The sequence below is a fragment of the Salvelinus namaycush genome, chromosome 13 (assembly GCF_016432855.1).
Source record: "Salvelinus namaycush isolate Seneca chromosome 13, SaNama_1.0, whole genome shotgun sequence".
In the NCBI taxonomy this organism is placed as follows: domain Eukaryota; kingdom Metazoa; phylum Chordata; class Actinopteri; order Salmoniformes; family Salmonidae; genus Salvelinus; species Salvelinus namaycush.
Window position 1 is genome coordinate 17964798 of NC_052319.1, and position 16224 is coordinate 17981021.

The 16224-nt window shown below is 44.9% G+C and overlaps 1 protein-coding gene across 1 annotated transcript in view; it reads left to right on the plus strand.

The window, feature by feature from the left end:
* Positions 1-279: 279 nt before the first annotated feature.
* LOC120057800 (parathyroid hormone 2 receptor-like) overlaps positions 280-16224 on the plus strand; it is a 137030-nt gene continuing 121085 nt past the window's right edge. Inside the window, exons 1-5 of the mRNA XM_039006266.1 lie at positions 280-398; positions 1926-2119; positions 2217-2276; positions 2373-2569; positions 14404-14503. Of these exons, the coding sequence (XP_038862194.1) occupies positions 280-398; positions 1926-2119; positions 2217-2276; positions 2373-2569; positions 14404-14503 (670 nt within the window). The remainder of the gene's footprint in view (positions 399-1925; positions 2120-2216; positions 2277-2372; positions 2570-14403; positions 14504-16224) is intronic.

A 16224-nucleotide genomic window follows, 5' to 3' on the forward strand; every position in this document is an offset into this window, starting at 1 on the left:
TAATTTCATGTTTTTATTTTCAGATGAGAATATACAAGAAGAAAACAGACTGTGGAAGCTATGTCTCTGAGATGATACAGCATGCCCTGAAGGCAGTAGAAAATGCGCAGAACTTAACATTCCACCAAGAACCCTATGGTCTACAGAGGAAAGGAGGTGAAAAACCCAGGCTTCAGCCAAATGCGTGGAGTGCCAGTCTTCTCTTCCATGTATGAAAGTTACCTTGTCAACCACATTCAACAAATGGAAAGAGCCCTATTTGGTCTAACATCATGGGACATGAGAAGACTCGCCTTCGATCTGGCAGAGAGGATGGGAATCAAGCACAGATTCAGCAAAGGAAAGGGGTATGCAGGGGTGGACTGGTTCAGTGGCTTCATGAAGCTCAACCCTCAACTGTCAGTTTGAGTACTGCAAGCAACTAGTCTTGCGAGGGCCTTGGGCTTTAATAAGCTTAAGGTTGACCATTTTTTTACGGCCTACGAGGACATTTTAAACAGCGTCATGGACATCGGGCCAACGAAGATTTGGAACATGGATGAGACGGGAATACGAAACATCCAGAAACCGTTGCCAGTGGTGGCCACCAAGGGAGCAAAATAGGTTTCACGGATGAGTAGCACAGGAGGTGCTTCACAGTCACAGTAATTTGGACTATCAGTGCAGCGTCCCGCCCCCTTCATCTTCCCCCAGAAGACGATGAACGAACACCTGCTGGTTGGAGCACCTCCAGGGTCCATTGGAAGGGTGAGTGACTCAGGCTAGGTGGACAGTAGCATATTTGTTGGCTGGCTCCACCACTTCGCCCACAGTGTTGGTTGTACCCCTGAGGAACCCCACATCCTCATCCTTGATGGGCACCACTCCCATAAGACCCTGGAGGCTGTTCTGACAGCAAGAGGCCATGGAGTGATTCACATCACTCTGCCACCCCACTGCAGCCACAGGTTGCAGCCGTTAGACCGTACCATCTTCAATATATATTTGCCTATAGTGATTAGAAGCGTTTATTGTACCAATAGTCAATTTGTTTAAACCAACAACCAACAACTGCAGCAGTTCTAATGGAGTTGTCCCCAAGGCCGAGACCGAGGAAGAGGAATGCAGAGTCTGCGGCTGTACTGAAAGCCTCACCTTACAAAAGGTTGCTGGAGGAAAATGCTCGACAGAAGCATCATCAAGAAGAAAAGAGTGAGAGTAAGAAAACGAAGCAGGTTCTTCAAAAAAAGGTTGTCTCAAAGAAGGTTGTTGCAACACAGTTAAGTAATGATTTATTGTTATTAAAAGTTATATTTCAATGTTATTTAATGTTATTAATTATATTCCATTCCAATATTATATACCAATGCATTTATATGAATTAAAAACAGCTATTGAAAACCTTTTCCTCTTGAATGTCATTTTAAAGTGTCACAACCTCCGCCGAAGTCGGCTCCTCTCCTTGTTCGGGCGGCGTTCGGCAATCGACGTCACCGGCTTTCTAGCCACCGCCGCTCCATTTTTCATCTTTCCATTTGTTTTGTCTTGTTCCATACACACCTGGTTTTCATTCCTAATCATACTGAATGTATTTAGTCCTCTGTTCCCCTACCTGTCTTTGTGTGTAATTGTTTATTGTTAGATGGTGTTTTGTCTGGCGCTATACTTTATTATTGTTTCCGTGTTATTTTGGCACGTTGATTTTTCATGTATGTCATTTGTGGAACGGAATTAAAGTGTGCCTATTTATTTCACTCTGCTCTCCTGCACCTGACATCGACCAGGAACATTCGGCAATGTTAAATCATCTTGGTGCCATGATGGATCGCGTTGTTCAAACCATGGACCGCTGGGAGAGACAGGAAGTCTCGACCAGCACAACCGGGGTTGCCTCCACCCATCCCGTCCGGAGCCAGTTCCAGTGGGATACGTCTCTCCCTTCCCAGGGAGTATGATGGGACGGCAGCACAGTACCAGGGATTCCTGTTACAACTGAACCTCTACCTGGCCACTGTGTACCCAGCTCCCTCGGGAAGGGAGAGAGTGGCTGCCCTCGTCTCCTGCCTCACAGGAAGAGCGCTGGACCACTTTGAGGAGTTCACCCGTCGCTTCCGGGCCATCTTCGACCATCCGCCCGAAGGTAGAGCGGCGGGAGAAAGGCTCTTCCATTTAAGGCAGGGGACGAGGAGCGCCCAGGAATTCGCACTGGAATTCCGGACCTTGGCCGCCGAATGCAGGCTGGAACGACAGGGCCCTCATCGACCACTATCGGTGCAGCCTGCGAGAGGACGTCCAACGTGAGCTGGCCTGCAGGGATGCCACCATCTCCTTTGACCAACTGGTGGATTTGTCCATCCGGTTGGATAACCTGCTGGTCACCCGTGGATGTCCAGAGGGGGCTCTGTCAGTGCCATCTTCCAGCACCCCCGCTCCAGTGCCCATGGAGTTGGGAGGGGCTGCGCGTAGGGAGGCTGGAGGAGGGGCCAACACATGCACCATCTGTGGCCGCAGAGGGCACACTGCCGGTCGGTGCCGTGTCGGTCCCTCTGGGAGTGTAAACGGCAGGCAGGGCACTCTGGCGTCACCCCAGGTGAGTTTGCACCACACTCATCCAGAGTTCTCTGTTGACCAACTGTTTGTACCTGTCTGTTTCCCTGAGTTTTCCCCACATTCCCAGCATAAGGCGCTCGTCGATTCAGGCGCAGCTGGGAATTTTATCGACAGAGCGTTAGCCATTAGTTTAGGGATCCCCATTTTTCCTGTAGTTAGACCTTTCCCGGTACACGCTCTGGATAGTCGACCATTAGGGTCCGGGCTAATCAGGGAGGCCACCATCTCCTTGGCCATGGTGACGCAGGGGGATCACGAGGAGAGAATCAGCCTCTTCCTTGACTCTCCTGCATTACCTGTTGTACTAGGCCTTCCCTGGTTGGCTCATCATAACCCTACCATTTCCTGGAAACAGAGGGCTCTCACGGGGTGGTCGCGAGAGTGCTCAGGGAGGTGTGTAGGGGTTGCCGTTGGTGCTACCACGGTGGAAAGTCCAGACCAGGTCTCCACCGTGCGCATCCCCCCAGAATATGCCGATTTGGCTCTCGCCTTCTGTAAAAAGAAGGCGACTCAATTACCACCTCATCGACGGGGGGATTGCGCGATAAATCTCCTGGCAGACGCTGCGCTTCCCAGGAGTCACGTGTATCCCCTGTCACAAGCGGAGACGGTGGCTATGGATACATATGTCTCTGAATCACTGCGTCAGGGATACATTCGGCCCTCTACTTCACCCGTCTCCTCGAGTTTCTTTTTTGTGAAGAAGGATGGAGGTTTACGCCCATGCATTGACTATAGAGGTCTCAATCAAATCACGGTGAGGTACTGTTGCCCGCTACCTCTTATCGCCATGGCGATTGAGTCAATGCATGGGGCGCACTTCTTCACGAAACTGGATCTCAGGAGTGTGTATAACCTGGTGCGTATCCAGGAGGGAGACGAGTGGAAGACAGCGGTTAGTACCCCCACAGGGCATTATGAGTACCTCGTCATGCCGTACGGGTTGATGAATGCTCCATCAGTTTTCCAATCCTTTGTAAACGATATTTTCAGGGACCTGCACGGGCAGGGTGTAGTGGTGTATATCTATGACATTCTGATATACTCCGCTACACGCGCCGAGCATGTGTCCTTGGTGCACAGGGTACTTGGACGACTGTTGGAGCATGACCTGTACGTCATGCCTGAGAAATGCCTGTTTTTTCAGCAGGCCGTCTCCTTCCTAGGGTATCGCATTTCCACATCAAGGGTGGAGATGGAGAGTGACCGCATTGCAGCCGTGCGTAATTGGCCGACTCTCACCACGGTAAAGGAGGTGCAGTGATTTTTAGGGTTTGCTTATTACTACCGTAGATTTATCCGGGGTTTTGGCCAGGTTGCTGCTGCCATTACCTCACTGCTGAAGGGGGGTCCTATAAGGTTGCAGTGGTCGGCTGAGGCGGACAGGGCTTTTGGGCAGCTAAGAGCTCTGTTTACTTCGGCTCCTGTGCTGGCCCATCCGGATCCCTCTTTGGCATTCATAGTGGAGGTGGACGCGTCCGAGGCTGGGATAGGTGACGTGCTCTCGCAGCGCTCGTGTACGCCACCGAAACTCCGCCCCTGTGCTTTCTTCTCGAAGAAGCTCAGCCCGGCGGAGCGTAACTATGATGTGGGGGACCGGGAGTTGTTGGCTGTGGTTAAAGCGTTAAAGGCGTGGAGACATTGGCTTGAGGGGGCTAAACACCCTTTCCTCATCTGGACTGACCACCGCAACCTGGAGTACATCCGGGCAGCGAGGAGACTGAATCCCTGTCAGGCAAAGTGGGCCATGTTCTTTACTCGTTTTGTGTTTACCCTATCCTACAGACCAGGTTCCCAGAATAAGAAGGCAGACGCACTGTCCCGGCTGTATGACACAGAGGAGCGGCCCATGGATCAGACTCCCATACTCCCGGCCTCCTGCCTGGTAGCGCCGGTCATGTGGGAGCTGGATGCGGACATTGAGCAGACGTTGTGTACAGAGCCCGCTCCCCTCCTGTGTCCCGTTGGGCGTATGTATGTTCCGTCTGCTGTCCGTAACCAGTTGATCTATTGGGCCCACACATCTCCCTCCTCTGGTCATCCGGGGATCGATCGGACGGTGCGCTGTCTGACTGGGAAGTACTGGTGGCCCACCTTGGCAAAGGACGTGAGGGTTTATGTTTCCTCCTGCTCTGTGTGTGCCCAGTGTAAGGCTCCGAGACACCTGCCCAGAGGTAAGCTACATCCCTTACCCGTTCCACAACGACCTTGGTCATATCTGTCAGTGTATTTCCTAACAGATATTCCTCTTTCACAAGGAAACACTACGATCCTGGTCATTGTGGATCGTTTTTCTAAGTCCTGTCGTCTCCTCCCTCTGCCCGGTCTTCCTACGGCCCTACAGACTGCGGAAGCCCTGTTTACTCACGTCTTCCGGCACTACGGGGTGCCTGAGGATATAATGTCTGGTCGGGGTCCCCAGTTCACGTCGAGAGTCTGGAAGGCATTTATGGAGCGTCTGGGTGTATCGATCAGTCTCACCTCGGGTTTTCACCCCTAGAGTAACGGGCAGGTAGAGAGAGTCAACCAGGATGTGGACAGGTTTCTGCGGTCCTATTGCCGGGACCAGCCGGGGGGGTGGGCGGCGTTCATGCCCTGGGCCGAGATGGCGCAGAACTCGCTTGGCCGCTCCTCCACTGGCCTCTCCCCCTTTGGGGTACCAGCCGGTTCTGGCACCGTGGCATCAGGGTCAGACCGATGCTCCTGCGGTGGACGACTGGTTCAGGCGCGCGGAGGAGACATGGGAGGCCGCCCATGTTCACCTCCAGAGAGCAGCGCTACGCCAAAAGACCAGCGCGGACCGTCACCACAGTGAGGCCCCGGTGTTCGCACCGGGTCTGGCTCTCGACCCGAAACCTGCCCCTCCACCTGCCCTGCCGGAAGCTGGGTCCGCAGTTTGTGGGGCCATTCAAAGTCCTGAGGAGGGTGAACGAGGTGTGTTACAGATTACAGTTTCCCTCTGATTACCGTATTAATCCCTCGTTCCATGTGTCTCTCCTCAGGCCGGTGGTGGCTGGTCCGCACAGGAATCTGAGGTGCGGGAGGTTCCTCCGCCCCCTCTGGACATTGAGGGGGCCCCGGCGTACTCCGTTCATTCCATCCTGGATTCGAGGCGTCGGGCAGGGGGCCTTCAGTACCTCGTGGAGTGGGAGGGGTACGGTCCGGAGGAGAGGTTCCAGTTGCGGATGTTTTGGACCCCGAACTGCTGCGGGAGTTTCACCGTCGCCGGCCAGATCGCCCTGCGCATCGCCCTCCGGGTTGTCCCCGAGGCCGGTGTTGGCGCGCCGCTGGAGCCGTGCGTCAAGGCGGGGGGTACTGTCACGGCTTCCGCCTAAGTCAGCTCCTCTCCTTGTTCGGGCGGCGTTCGGCGATCGACGTCACCGGCTATCTAGCCACCGCCGCTCCATTTTTTATCTTTCCATTTGTTTTGTCTTGTTCCATACACACCTGGTTTTCATTCCCTAATCATACTGAATGTATTTTGTCCTCTGTTCCCCTACTTGTCTTTGTGTGTAATTGTTTATTGTTAGATGGTGTTTTGTCTGGCGCTATACTTTATTATTGTTTCCGTGTTATTTTGGCACGTTGATTTTTCATGTATGTAATTTGTGGAACGGAATTAAAGTGCGCCTATTTATTTCACTCTGCTCTCCTGCACCTGACTTCGCCTCCCTTATACACAGCTAACATAAAGACTGCTGGGATTTTAAAATCTTGCATTATTCCAATAAAATGTAGTGCAATTGTACATAATGGATTGTAAGGAAAAGGAACAACAATGAAATAACAAAGAAAATGAATGTGCAGGTGAGTTGAAAAGAGGGACTTTACATCAAATCTCCTCATAGTGCAGATATTAATTGTGACATGTCGAACACCATTTCCCCCCATATTTTATTTAAATATTTTAAATAAGACAACTAAACTTAGCTTTTAAGTATTACTTACTAAAGAATTTCTAAATAAAACGGATTAAAATGGGGGGTACTTTAAGCCCGGTACTTTAAAAAAGCGCCCCTTCTCTAAAACCAACATTTCATGAAATGTAAACTACAACCATTTATTTCCCTTTATAGTTTATTTGCCTAAGCATGACCTTCGTCCACATTCCAAATTTTTTCCCAAACATTGTTTATTTGTGTCAGCAATTAAACATTGTTATTAGGGGGGTGGGGGGGGGGGGGGGGGGGGGCTAGTTACCCCCTAGTACCCTACAAATGTGTTGAGGTGAGCTCAACTCAATCGAACGGGCGTTTCTGATCCGACAAGCCTCAGAGTGGGCAATTCAATTCAATCGGCCCAGGACAGAAATAATTAAATATTACAATATTGGGATTACAATTGTATTTACGTATATTGTCCAGAATATAACATGAAGTGATGCACCACTCAAAAGTTATTCCACACTGTAGTTGCATTGGGAGTTAATTGAGTTGAGATGATTGATGATTAGAGCTGTAGTGGAACTGATGCTTTGGGGGAACGGATGTTTGTGGATTCATTCACACGCTGGGCTGATAAACATCTTGGAGACAACATATGTGGAGTTCAGGCCAAGTTTATTCTGTTATTTTACCATCAGATGGAAGGGAACAAAACCAAATAGAACACCCTCTCTCACACACATTGGGTGCAGCAGCGACAGAGTCTGAGTTTTATTGTGCAATTATTGATGTTTCACTTTTTTTATCCTGCCTCATGCCCAGTTCATAGATAAGTTGCCGACTTCCTGCTCTGTACATTGGATGTGTCTAAAATGACACACTATTCCGTTTATAGTGCACTTTACCAGGGCCCATAAGGCTCTAGTCAAAAGTAGTGCACTATATAGGGAATAGGGTTACATTCGGGATGTGACCTGTGTATCTGAAGGAACTAGTAGAGAGGACGATATCAGGTGTTATATTTTAATTAGCATTGATAATTGGATGCTCGGAGGGCACCATGCCATTACTAGTTGAGTACATGCTGCTTCTATCTTCTGTAAGGAAAAGGATGGTTTAGTGTGATGCACACACACACACACACATGCGTAGCTTCTGATTACAGTCTGCTTGTATTATTTCCACCTGTTGTTCGTGCCTCCATTCGCAGTGGTATGGTGAGTAATATCAATGGAAGCGGTCATGTTATTGTTGAACTCCACATCTTGCAAAGTACAACCTGTCTTGGTCACATATGAATGTGATTTCAAATATATTGGCAGAGTAGGCCTATTTAGTGTTGAAATTATTTTGTCCTGGTATGACATCGGACATTTTTTTCTCCACTCGGCTAAAGACAGAGATGATTTCTTGCATTAAAACGCCCATGCCAACTTTCGGGTCAGTCCTTCGAACGAAGTTTCAGCACCAAGGATAGCTCATCAGCCACTTTAGCACTGCAGAACGAGGACAGCAGAGGAAACCTCGCTTCACATCCCAAATTACGTTTAACGGTCCTTGAATAGAAGAGTTTCTTAAATAATAATATCCTGTGGACAGATTCTGCGCATTTGACCAAATTACGCGATATTTTACTGCGATTACTGAAATATTTCACTAGTCAAGAGTTGCTTCAAAGTGCGTTTCTGCTTACGATCAAACCTGGAATGTGATATATGTATTAGGTGGAATTTCGTGTCAGGATATGCAACGCTGTTCATTTACTGTTAAGTCATTTGGATGCTGATAAAACTGCACTGAATGTACAAGGACTCTTTGGAAATTAAAGAAGAGAAAGGGCGATTTTGCCGAACAACCAAAAGATCCCCGCGCTTTAGTTTAGCGGTATCAAAAGCACGTGCCTTTTCACGTCTTCACTAAGCTTGTTGAGGACGGAAAGAGATTTCGCGTCCTTCTCTCTAAAAAGACAACTGGAATGTACAAACTTGTTCTGAGAAGTCGTGGCAGAATGTATATGCTATAGCCTACTATATGGAAAAATAAATGTGTATTATGGATAAGGAATTATTGTTAATGTGTTTGCGAGCTCTCTCTTGACCTTTTCATATTTTTTTTGCGTTTGTTATTGTTACCTTATATAACATGTTACCTTATATTTATTATCGTAAAAACGTGTTTTGAAGATTTTACAGTCATAGTCGAAAAAAAGTCAGATATTTGTCATGTGCCCTATATGGAAAGGTGAACCAGACAACGGCTATTGGAGTCGGAATAGCAAATAATAATTATTTCAAATTACGTTTAACCTAACTACATTTAGAGTTTCAAAGAGATAGGTGACGTTTTTCAACAAACAGTTATGACATTTGCCCTGTTTGGAAGTATGGTGAAGTGGATCTTATGGAACTTGGTCTCATTCGTCCTGTGCTGGACAATTGTTAACGCACAGGTAAGAAACAAAACGTAGTCCTAATTGTTCAGCTGTGTTCAGAATAGGACAGGAAATGTCAGATTTTTTTTTATTAGTGCATTATGTTTAGAATAGTATAAATTGCCAAAGTTGAACATTGAGTCGGCAAACAATTTTTATCAGCTGTGGAAAATCATATTTATGTTTTCATAATGAATGAAATATTTAATAGACTCAGTTATTTAATATTTAATAGACTCACAGGCGTTAATTCAACGTATTGTAATGAAACAGCATGGAGCTGGTCTCGAACCCTCAACCTTCTAGCCCGAAGTCCGGCGCGCTATCAACTGTGCCGCAAAAGCATGCTCGAGCATTCCACGTAATTTCATTGAAATGATCGTGGAAACAACGTTGATTCAACCAGTCTGTGCCCAGTGGGGTGTCATTCAGTTGTGAAAATTCAATCCATTTGTCATCTCATTCATACAAAGAGAAATCTGAAATTCGTCATCAGCGGGCAGCAGGCTCACTGATCTTGTTCAATTTAGGGACCCCTGTTATAATGTAGGCATTATGGAGACCCCTTAACAGTGTTGATATTCCCCACCTCACTGAATGCAGTGTGTGACTCACTATTATTGTACAGTGCTGTGAAGGATGTTGTTTCCTTTTGTGTTTTTCTACATGTAATTACAACATTTGTGATGTTTACCCAAATAAAAGACAGGATAGATACTCCTTATTTTTGCTTAGAGTGTGTATGATACATCTAATTAAGGGATTGTGGTGTATATAATTATCTGTGCTCACTGTCAATCAGTAGTGTGGTTTAGTTGTGCTTCAAACTTATCAGCCATGCACTGTAGAGAATGGAGTACAACTTCTCCTCACGACCTCAAATACGTTTCTTAAGACACATGAGAGATCAACTTTGCAGGCACACATCTGGAAATAGAAAATATACATATTAAACCGTAATAATTGTAATGTCTGATCAACCAGTACCACCTCTCACGTCTGATCAACCAGTACCACCTCTCACGTCTGATCAACCAGTACCACCTCTCCCCCACCTTGGTGACTGCAGAGTCTCTCATTCTGCTTCTATGCATGTCACATAAAAGAATGATAACCCTTGTTAACCATCCTCCTACACAATATTTATTGTGTATGAACTCCCCTGTGTCATGACTCTCCTCTAAAACTTCCTCCAGAGCTTTCTATTTACAGAGAGCTTCTTAGTATTCTATAAGAGGTACTGGTGCTGAAGCAGTATATATATTAAAAATTCAAATATTCTCAAATTTATTAAATTGTTATTTTTCTCATCAATCTACAGACAATACCACATTATGACAAAGCAAAAACAGGTTTTTACACATTTTTGCAAATACGTATGAAAAAACAACTTAAATACCACATTTAAATAACTATTTAGACCCTTTACTCAGTACTTTGTTGAAGCATCTTTGGGGGCGATTATAGCCTCAAATCTTCTTGGATATGACGCTACATGTTTGGCACATCTGTATTTGGGGTGTTTCTCCCATTCTTCTCTGCAGATCCTCTCAAGCTCCGTCAGGTTGGATAGGGAGCATCGTTGCACAGCTATTTTCAGGTCTCTCCAGAGATGTTCGATCAGGTTCAAGTCTGGGCTCTGGCTGGGCCACTCAAGGACATTCAGAGACTTGTCCCGAAGCCACTCCTGTGTTGTCTTAGCTGTGTGCTTAGGGTTGTTGTCCTGTTGAAAGGTGAACCTTCGCCCCAGTCTGAATTCCTGAGTGCTCTGGAGCAGGTTTTCATCAAGGATCTCTGTACTTTGCTCTGTTCATCTTTCCCTTGACCCTGACTAGTCTCCCAGTCCCTGCCACTAATAAACATCCCTACAGCATGATGCTGCCACCACCATGCTTCACAGTAGGGATGGTGCCACCGTAGGGATGGTTTCCTCCAGACGTGACACTTGGCATTCAGGCCAAAGAATTCAGTCTTGGTTTCATCACACCAGAGAATCTTGTTTCTCGTGGTCTGAGAGTCCTTTAGGTGCCTTTTGGCAAACTCCAAGCGGGCTGTCATGTGCCTTTTACTGAGAAGTGGCTTCCATCTGGCCACTCTATCATAAAGGTCTGATTGGTGGAGTGCTGCGGAGATGGTGGTTCTTCTGGAAGGTTCTCCCATCTCCACAGAGGAACTCTGGAACTCTGTCAAAGTGACCATCGGGTTCTTGGTCACCTCCCTGACCAAGGACCTTCTCAATCGATTGCTCAGTTTGGCCGGACAGCCAGCTCTCGGAAGAGTCTTGGTGGTTCCAAACTTCTTCCCTTTAAGAATGATGGAGGCTACTGTGTTCTTGGGGACCTTCAATGCTGCAGAAATGTTTTGGTACCCTTCCCCAGATCTGTGCCTCGATACAATCCTGTCTCTGAGCTCTACAGACAATTCCTTCGACCTCATGGATTGGTTTTTGCTCTAATATGCACTGACAACTGTGGGACCTTATATAGACAGGTGTGTGTGCTTTTTCAAATCTTGTCCAATAAATTGAATTTACCACAGATGGACTCCAATAAAGTTGTAGAAACATCTCAAGGATGATCAATGGAAACAGGATGCACCTGAGCTCAATTTCGAGTCTCATAGCAAGGGCCTGAATACTTGTGTAAATAAGATATTTCTGTTTTTTATTTTTAATACATTTGCAAACATTTCTAAAAACCTGTTTTCTCTTTGTCATTATGAGGTATTGTGTATAGATTGATAAGGAAAAAAATAATTCAATACATTTTAAAATAAGGCTGTAATGTAACAAAATGTGGAAAAATCAAGGGGTCTGAATACTTTCCAAATGCACTGTACCTCTGCTCTCTCCTATCTCTCTCACAGTATAACGGAATCACACACAGTAGCCTTAGGATCACTGGATGTATGACCTGTTAGGAATGAGCACTCCCTCACCTGCTTGGCTGCTACATGGTGAAGAGATATCAGTTTGCCCTGGAAAGAAACAACTGTCTACAGGTGTCAGAGAAGGGGACTGTCAGTTATGACATATTAGTAATTTATATCTGCTGCAGAGTACCTTAGTGGAATGGCGAGGGTTCAATGAACCACGCTCGCATGATGAGTAACCTTGGGTCCAGGCTATGATGAGTAACCTTGGGTCCAGGCTATGATGAGTAACCTTGGGTCCAGGCTATGATGAGTAACCTTGGGTCCAGGCTATGATGAGTAACCTTGGGTCCAGGCTATGATGAGTAACCTTGGGTCCAGGCTATGATGAGTAACCTTGGGTCCAGGCTATGATGAGTAACCTTGGGTCCAGGCTATGATGAGTAACCTTGGGTCCAGGCTATGATGAGTAACCTTGGGTCCAGGCTATGATGAGTAACCTTGGGTCCAGGCTATGATGAGTAACCTTGGGTCCAGGCTATGATGAGTAACCTTGGGTCCAGGCTATGATGAGTAACCTTGGGTCCAGGCTATGATGAGTAACCTTGCCTGAAACCTGAAGACTTGTATTCTCTCCCCAAGTTAATGCGTAAGGCTGAACCAGTAGTGTAGCGTGCAGGAAACTGTAACATCAGCATGAGAGGGGTGCAGGGGCCAAGTGGCAATTGTGATAGACAGTGGGATATGACACATATCGTCACAGCCTGTAATTCTAATATCTATCCATTCCATCTGCTCATCAATGAAGGTTTATGGTCCCAATGCCCCCCAGTGCTCCACATGCCCCTTGGGCAAGAGATGTTCATCACAGATAGCACACATACGCCTTCCTATCATTTCCATTTCCATTAGATGCTCCTAATGTGTCTGTGTCTGTAACTGTTGAAGTTGTTAGTGTCTATGAGGTTGACCCCTGGTCAACACCATTCAATCATTTACTGTAGGTGTACATGTAATTCAGACTGCCAGTGAGATGTGAAGGGCCATTCAGCTCCAGGCCTTGATGGACAATGTCAGTTATTTTTTTCAGGAATATGCTTGCAATTCAAATCAAATTTGAAGATATGCATGTGGACTGTGTGCCATTGAAAAATGTGTTCTGTACGAGGACATACACCATCTAAATAGTGATTTACATGGTAATATAAAACACATTCATAATGTTATTTTAAAAGGATATACAACCACGAACAAAAATGCAAACTCTTTCAACTCCTTCCTTGTCATATGTCATGGTAAAAACCAAACTTTACCTTCTGAGAAAAATCTATTATCAAAATGAAAATAAATGGATCATTTATCTTGACTCTGGTTCATGCCATTCAATGAGTCATCCACATCCAAAAAGAGTTTTTTCTTAACTCAAGAGTGATATGGCATTTGAAGACACCGTACAGTAACTGAACTCAAAAGGGCATAGAGTCATTCAAAGTACTTTAGGCTACTTTGGGCTCCCAGGTGGCGCAGCGGTCAAAGGCACTACATCTCAGTGCTAGAAGCATCACTACAGACACGCGGGTTTGAATCCAGGCTGTATCACAACAGGCTGTGATTGGGAGTCCCATAGGGCGGCGCACAATAGGCCCAGCGTCGTCCGGGTTTGGCCAGTGTAGGCCGCCATTGTAAATAAGAAGTTGTTCTTAACTGACTTGCCTAGTTAAATAAAGGTTAGATTCTAATAAAAAATAATTGAGGAAAGCATACACAGACTTAGAATATGTTTGTTATTCCATAAGGCACAAATATAACAACAGAACATGTTCCAAAACATTTGAAGTTAATATCCTTGACAATATGGTAATGATTGTGCATTCTGTATTGTTTGAACACTGTTCAATATTTTGTGTGTGATTTGAAAGGGAAGCATTGCTTTAATTGTTATTGGGTTCAAATACATGTGTATTTGAGTATCTGGTATTTCAAATACTTTTTTTCTGTGTATTTGAGTATTTTCAAATACAGAGCCCAAAACAAGTACTTTTATTTGAGTATTTGACTGGTTATTTGTAAAAAAAAATATATATATATATATCTTACAAAACTGTATTGAAGAGTATTTTCAAATGCTTATTTCAAATACTATTTTCAAATACCTGGGTTAAATGCATGGGAGTGTATTTGAGTCAATGTATTTGAGTATTTTCAAATACATTAAAATATTCAACCACTTGCCTTTTCAAATAAAATATATCTGAGTACTTACTTTGAATGTACATGAACGTAATTGATATATTTTAAATTGTATTTGAACCCAGGTCTGGTTGTTATGTGGGTGCATTGTTATAAATGTTTTCTTTGTTAACCATTTCCGATCTCTTTGCATTTCCAATCTCTTTCATTACTTGTGAATCATTTGAAAAGTCTGTGACCAATCTTTATATCGCTGTGTGAAATACTGTAAGGCCGTAATCAGATCATAAGGTCACAAGGTCTTTGAGAACATTAGACAACCACTCAGAAGAGATGTTAACTTAGTCTTTTTTTTGTCAGAAACTTGTAACTTGTAAACCTCAATTTATCACAGACAAATGTATGAGACTGACACTAGCCACTGCTTGTCGTCTGCAGGGTGGATCTGATGAGAGTCTGACAGCAGAGGAGCAGATGTACATTCTGTATGACATTAAACTCCAATGCCACCAGAACCTCTCCACCCGCGACCCTGCAGGTAATAACAACATATACTGTGGACTGTAACCTTAAACCTGCCCTAACTTGACATATCTCTATGGTGCTGTATTGCTTCTGTGAGTCATAGTTAAGCAGACATACTCTAAGTAAATACGTTTTCCCTGAAACCAACGTACATGTGGTAAAATAAGACGTCTGCCTCCTGACTGACTTCCAGAATTACAATGCAAGTCAAGGAAATAATAAAGCAGTATGCAGTATGGACACTGTCTCATTGGCCAAACGTTATATCCTAATTTGACTTTGGGGCAGGTCGTGTTGTTCTTGACATTTCCGTCTCTGGTAAACACACACTATATCAAATCAAATCAAAGTTTATTTGTCACATGCACAGGATACAGAAGGTGTAAATGGTACAGTGAAATGGTTACTTGCATAGTGGAGTCTTTTGTTTAGACATGTAGCTAGCTAGCTAAACAATGAACCATAATCCCAACTCATAAAGTTACTACCCTGCATGAATCTGCAGGTAGCTAACCAACTAGGTTCAATGTTAGCTAGCTAGCTAACATTAGGCTATATCTAGCAATGCCAATGGCTCTGAGATACGAATAATATTACTACACAGATCACACACGTAACGTTAGCTAGCGAGCCAGCCAGCTAGCTAGCTAGCTAACAGTATGCTTTAACTTGCAATAAAAACAACTTTCTGACTAAATTACAAATGTATAATATCTGAAAATGTACCTAGCTAGACTCTCTTACCTGTATACATGGATGAACGCTTCTCACTATCTGTCACGGATGCCATGGTTGCCCTTAGTTTGAAGATGTAATCCGGAGACAAGTGTTTTATACAACAGCCTTCTGTGTTCTCTTTTTGACTCTCTCCGCATACTTGCAGTCAAATGCCAGAATTGTCTCCATCTACTAAGCTATCATACTCTGCTTCCACGGGCATTCCACTGATTTCAAAACTCGGTCCTCCAGAAAGTGGAGAGCAACACTTTTGCAATTCATCATGATATCTTTAAAAAACGCTGTGTGAAAAAGGGTAACCTACACATACGGTGCAGCTCATGTTATAGACAGAAGTGTGCTACATGGCAGACCAATCCGAACTCATCTCTAGGCATGTCCAGCCCATCCATTATCTCAGCCATTCATGGCTAGCGAGAAGGTTCCTGCCTTTTTCCGTGGCTAAACCAACTAGGCTTGTAATTTAGCAATTGTATTGATATTTACAGATGGCATACACGTTTGTTATTAAGGCACATGAAAGTTCACATGTTCCAGAATGCATTTCTGCCAAAAGACATTAAAATGTGTCTCCTATGAAGTAATGATGTACTTGTCCTCTTGCTCAGTTGTGCACCGGGGCCTCCCACTCCTCTTTCTATTCTGGTTAGAGGCAGTTTGCGCTGTTCTGTGAAGGGAGTAGTACACAGTGTTGTACGAGATCTTCAGTTTATTGGCAATTTCTCGCATGGAAAAGCCTTCATTTCTCAGAACAAGAATAGACTGACGAGTTTCAGAACAAGCCTGTAATCGAACACACAAATGCTGATGCTCCAGATATTCAACTAGTCTAAAGAAGGCTTGTTTTATTGCTTCTTTAATCAGGACAACAGTTTTCAGCTGTACTAACATAATTGCAAAATGGTTTTCTAATGATCAGTTAGCGTTTTAAAATGATAAACCTGGATTAGCTAACACAACGTGCCATTGGAACACAGGAGTGATGGTTGCTGATAA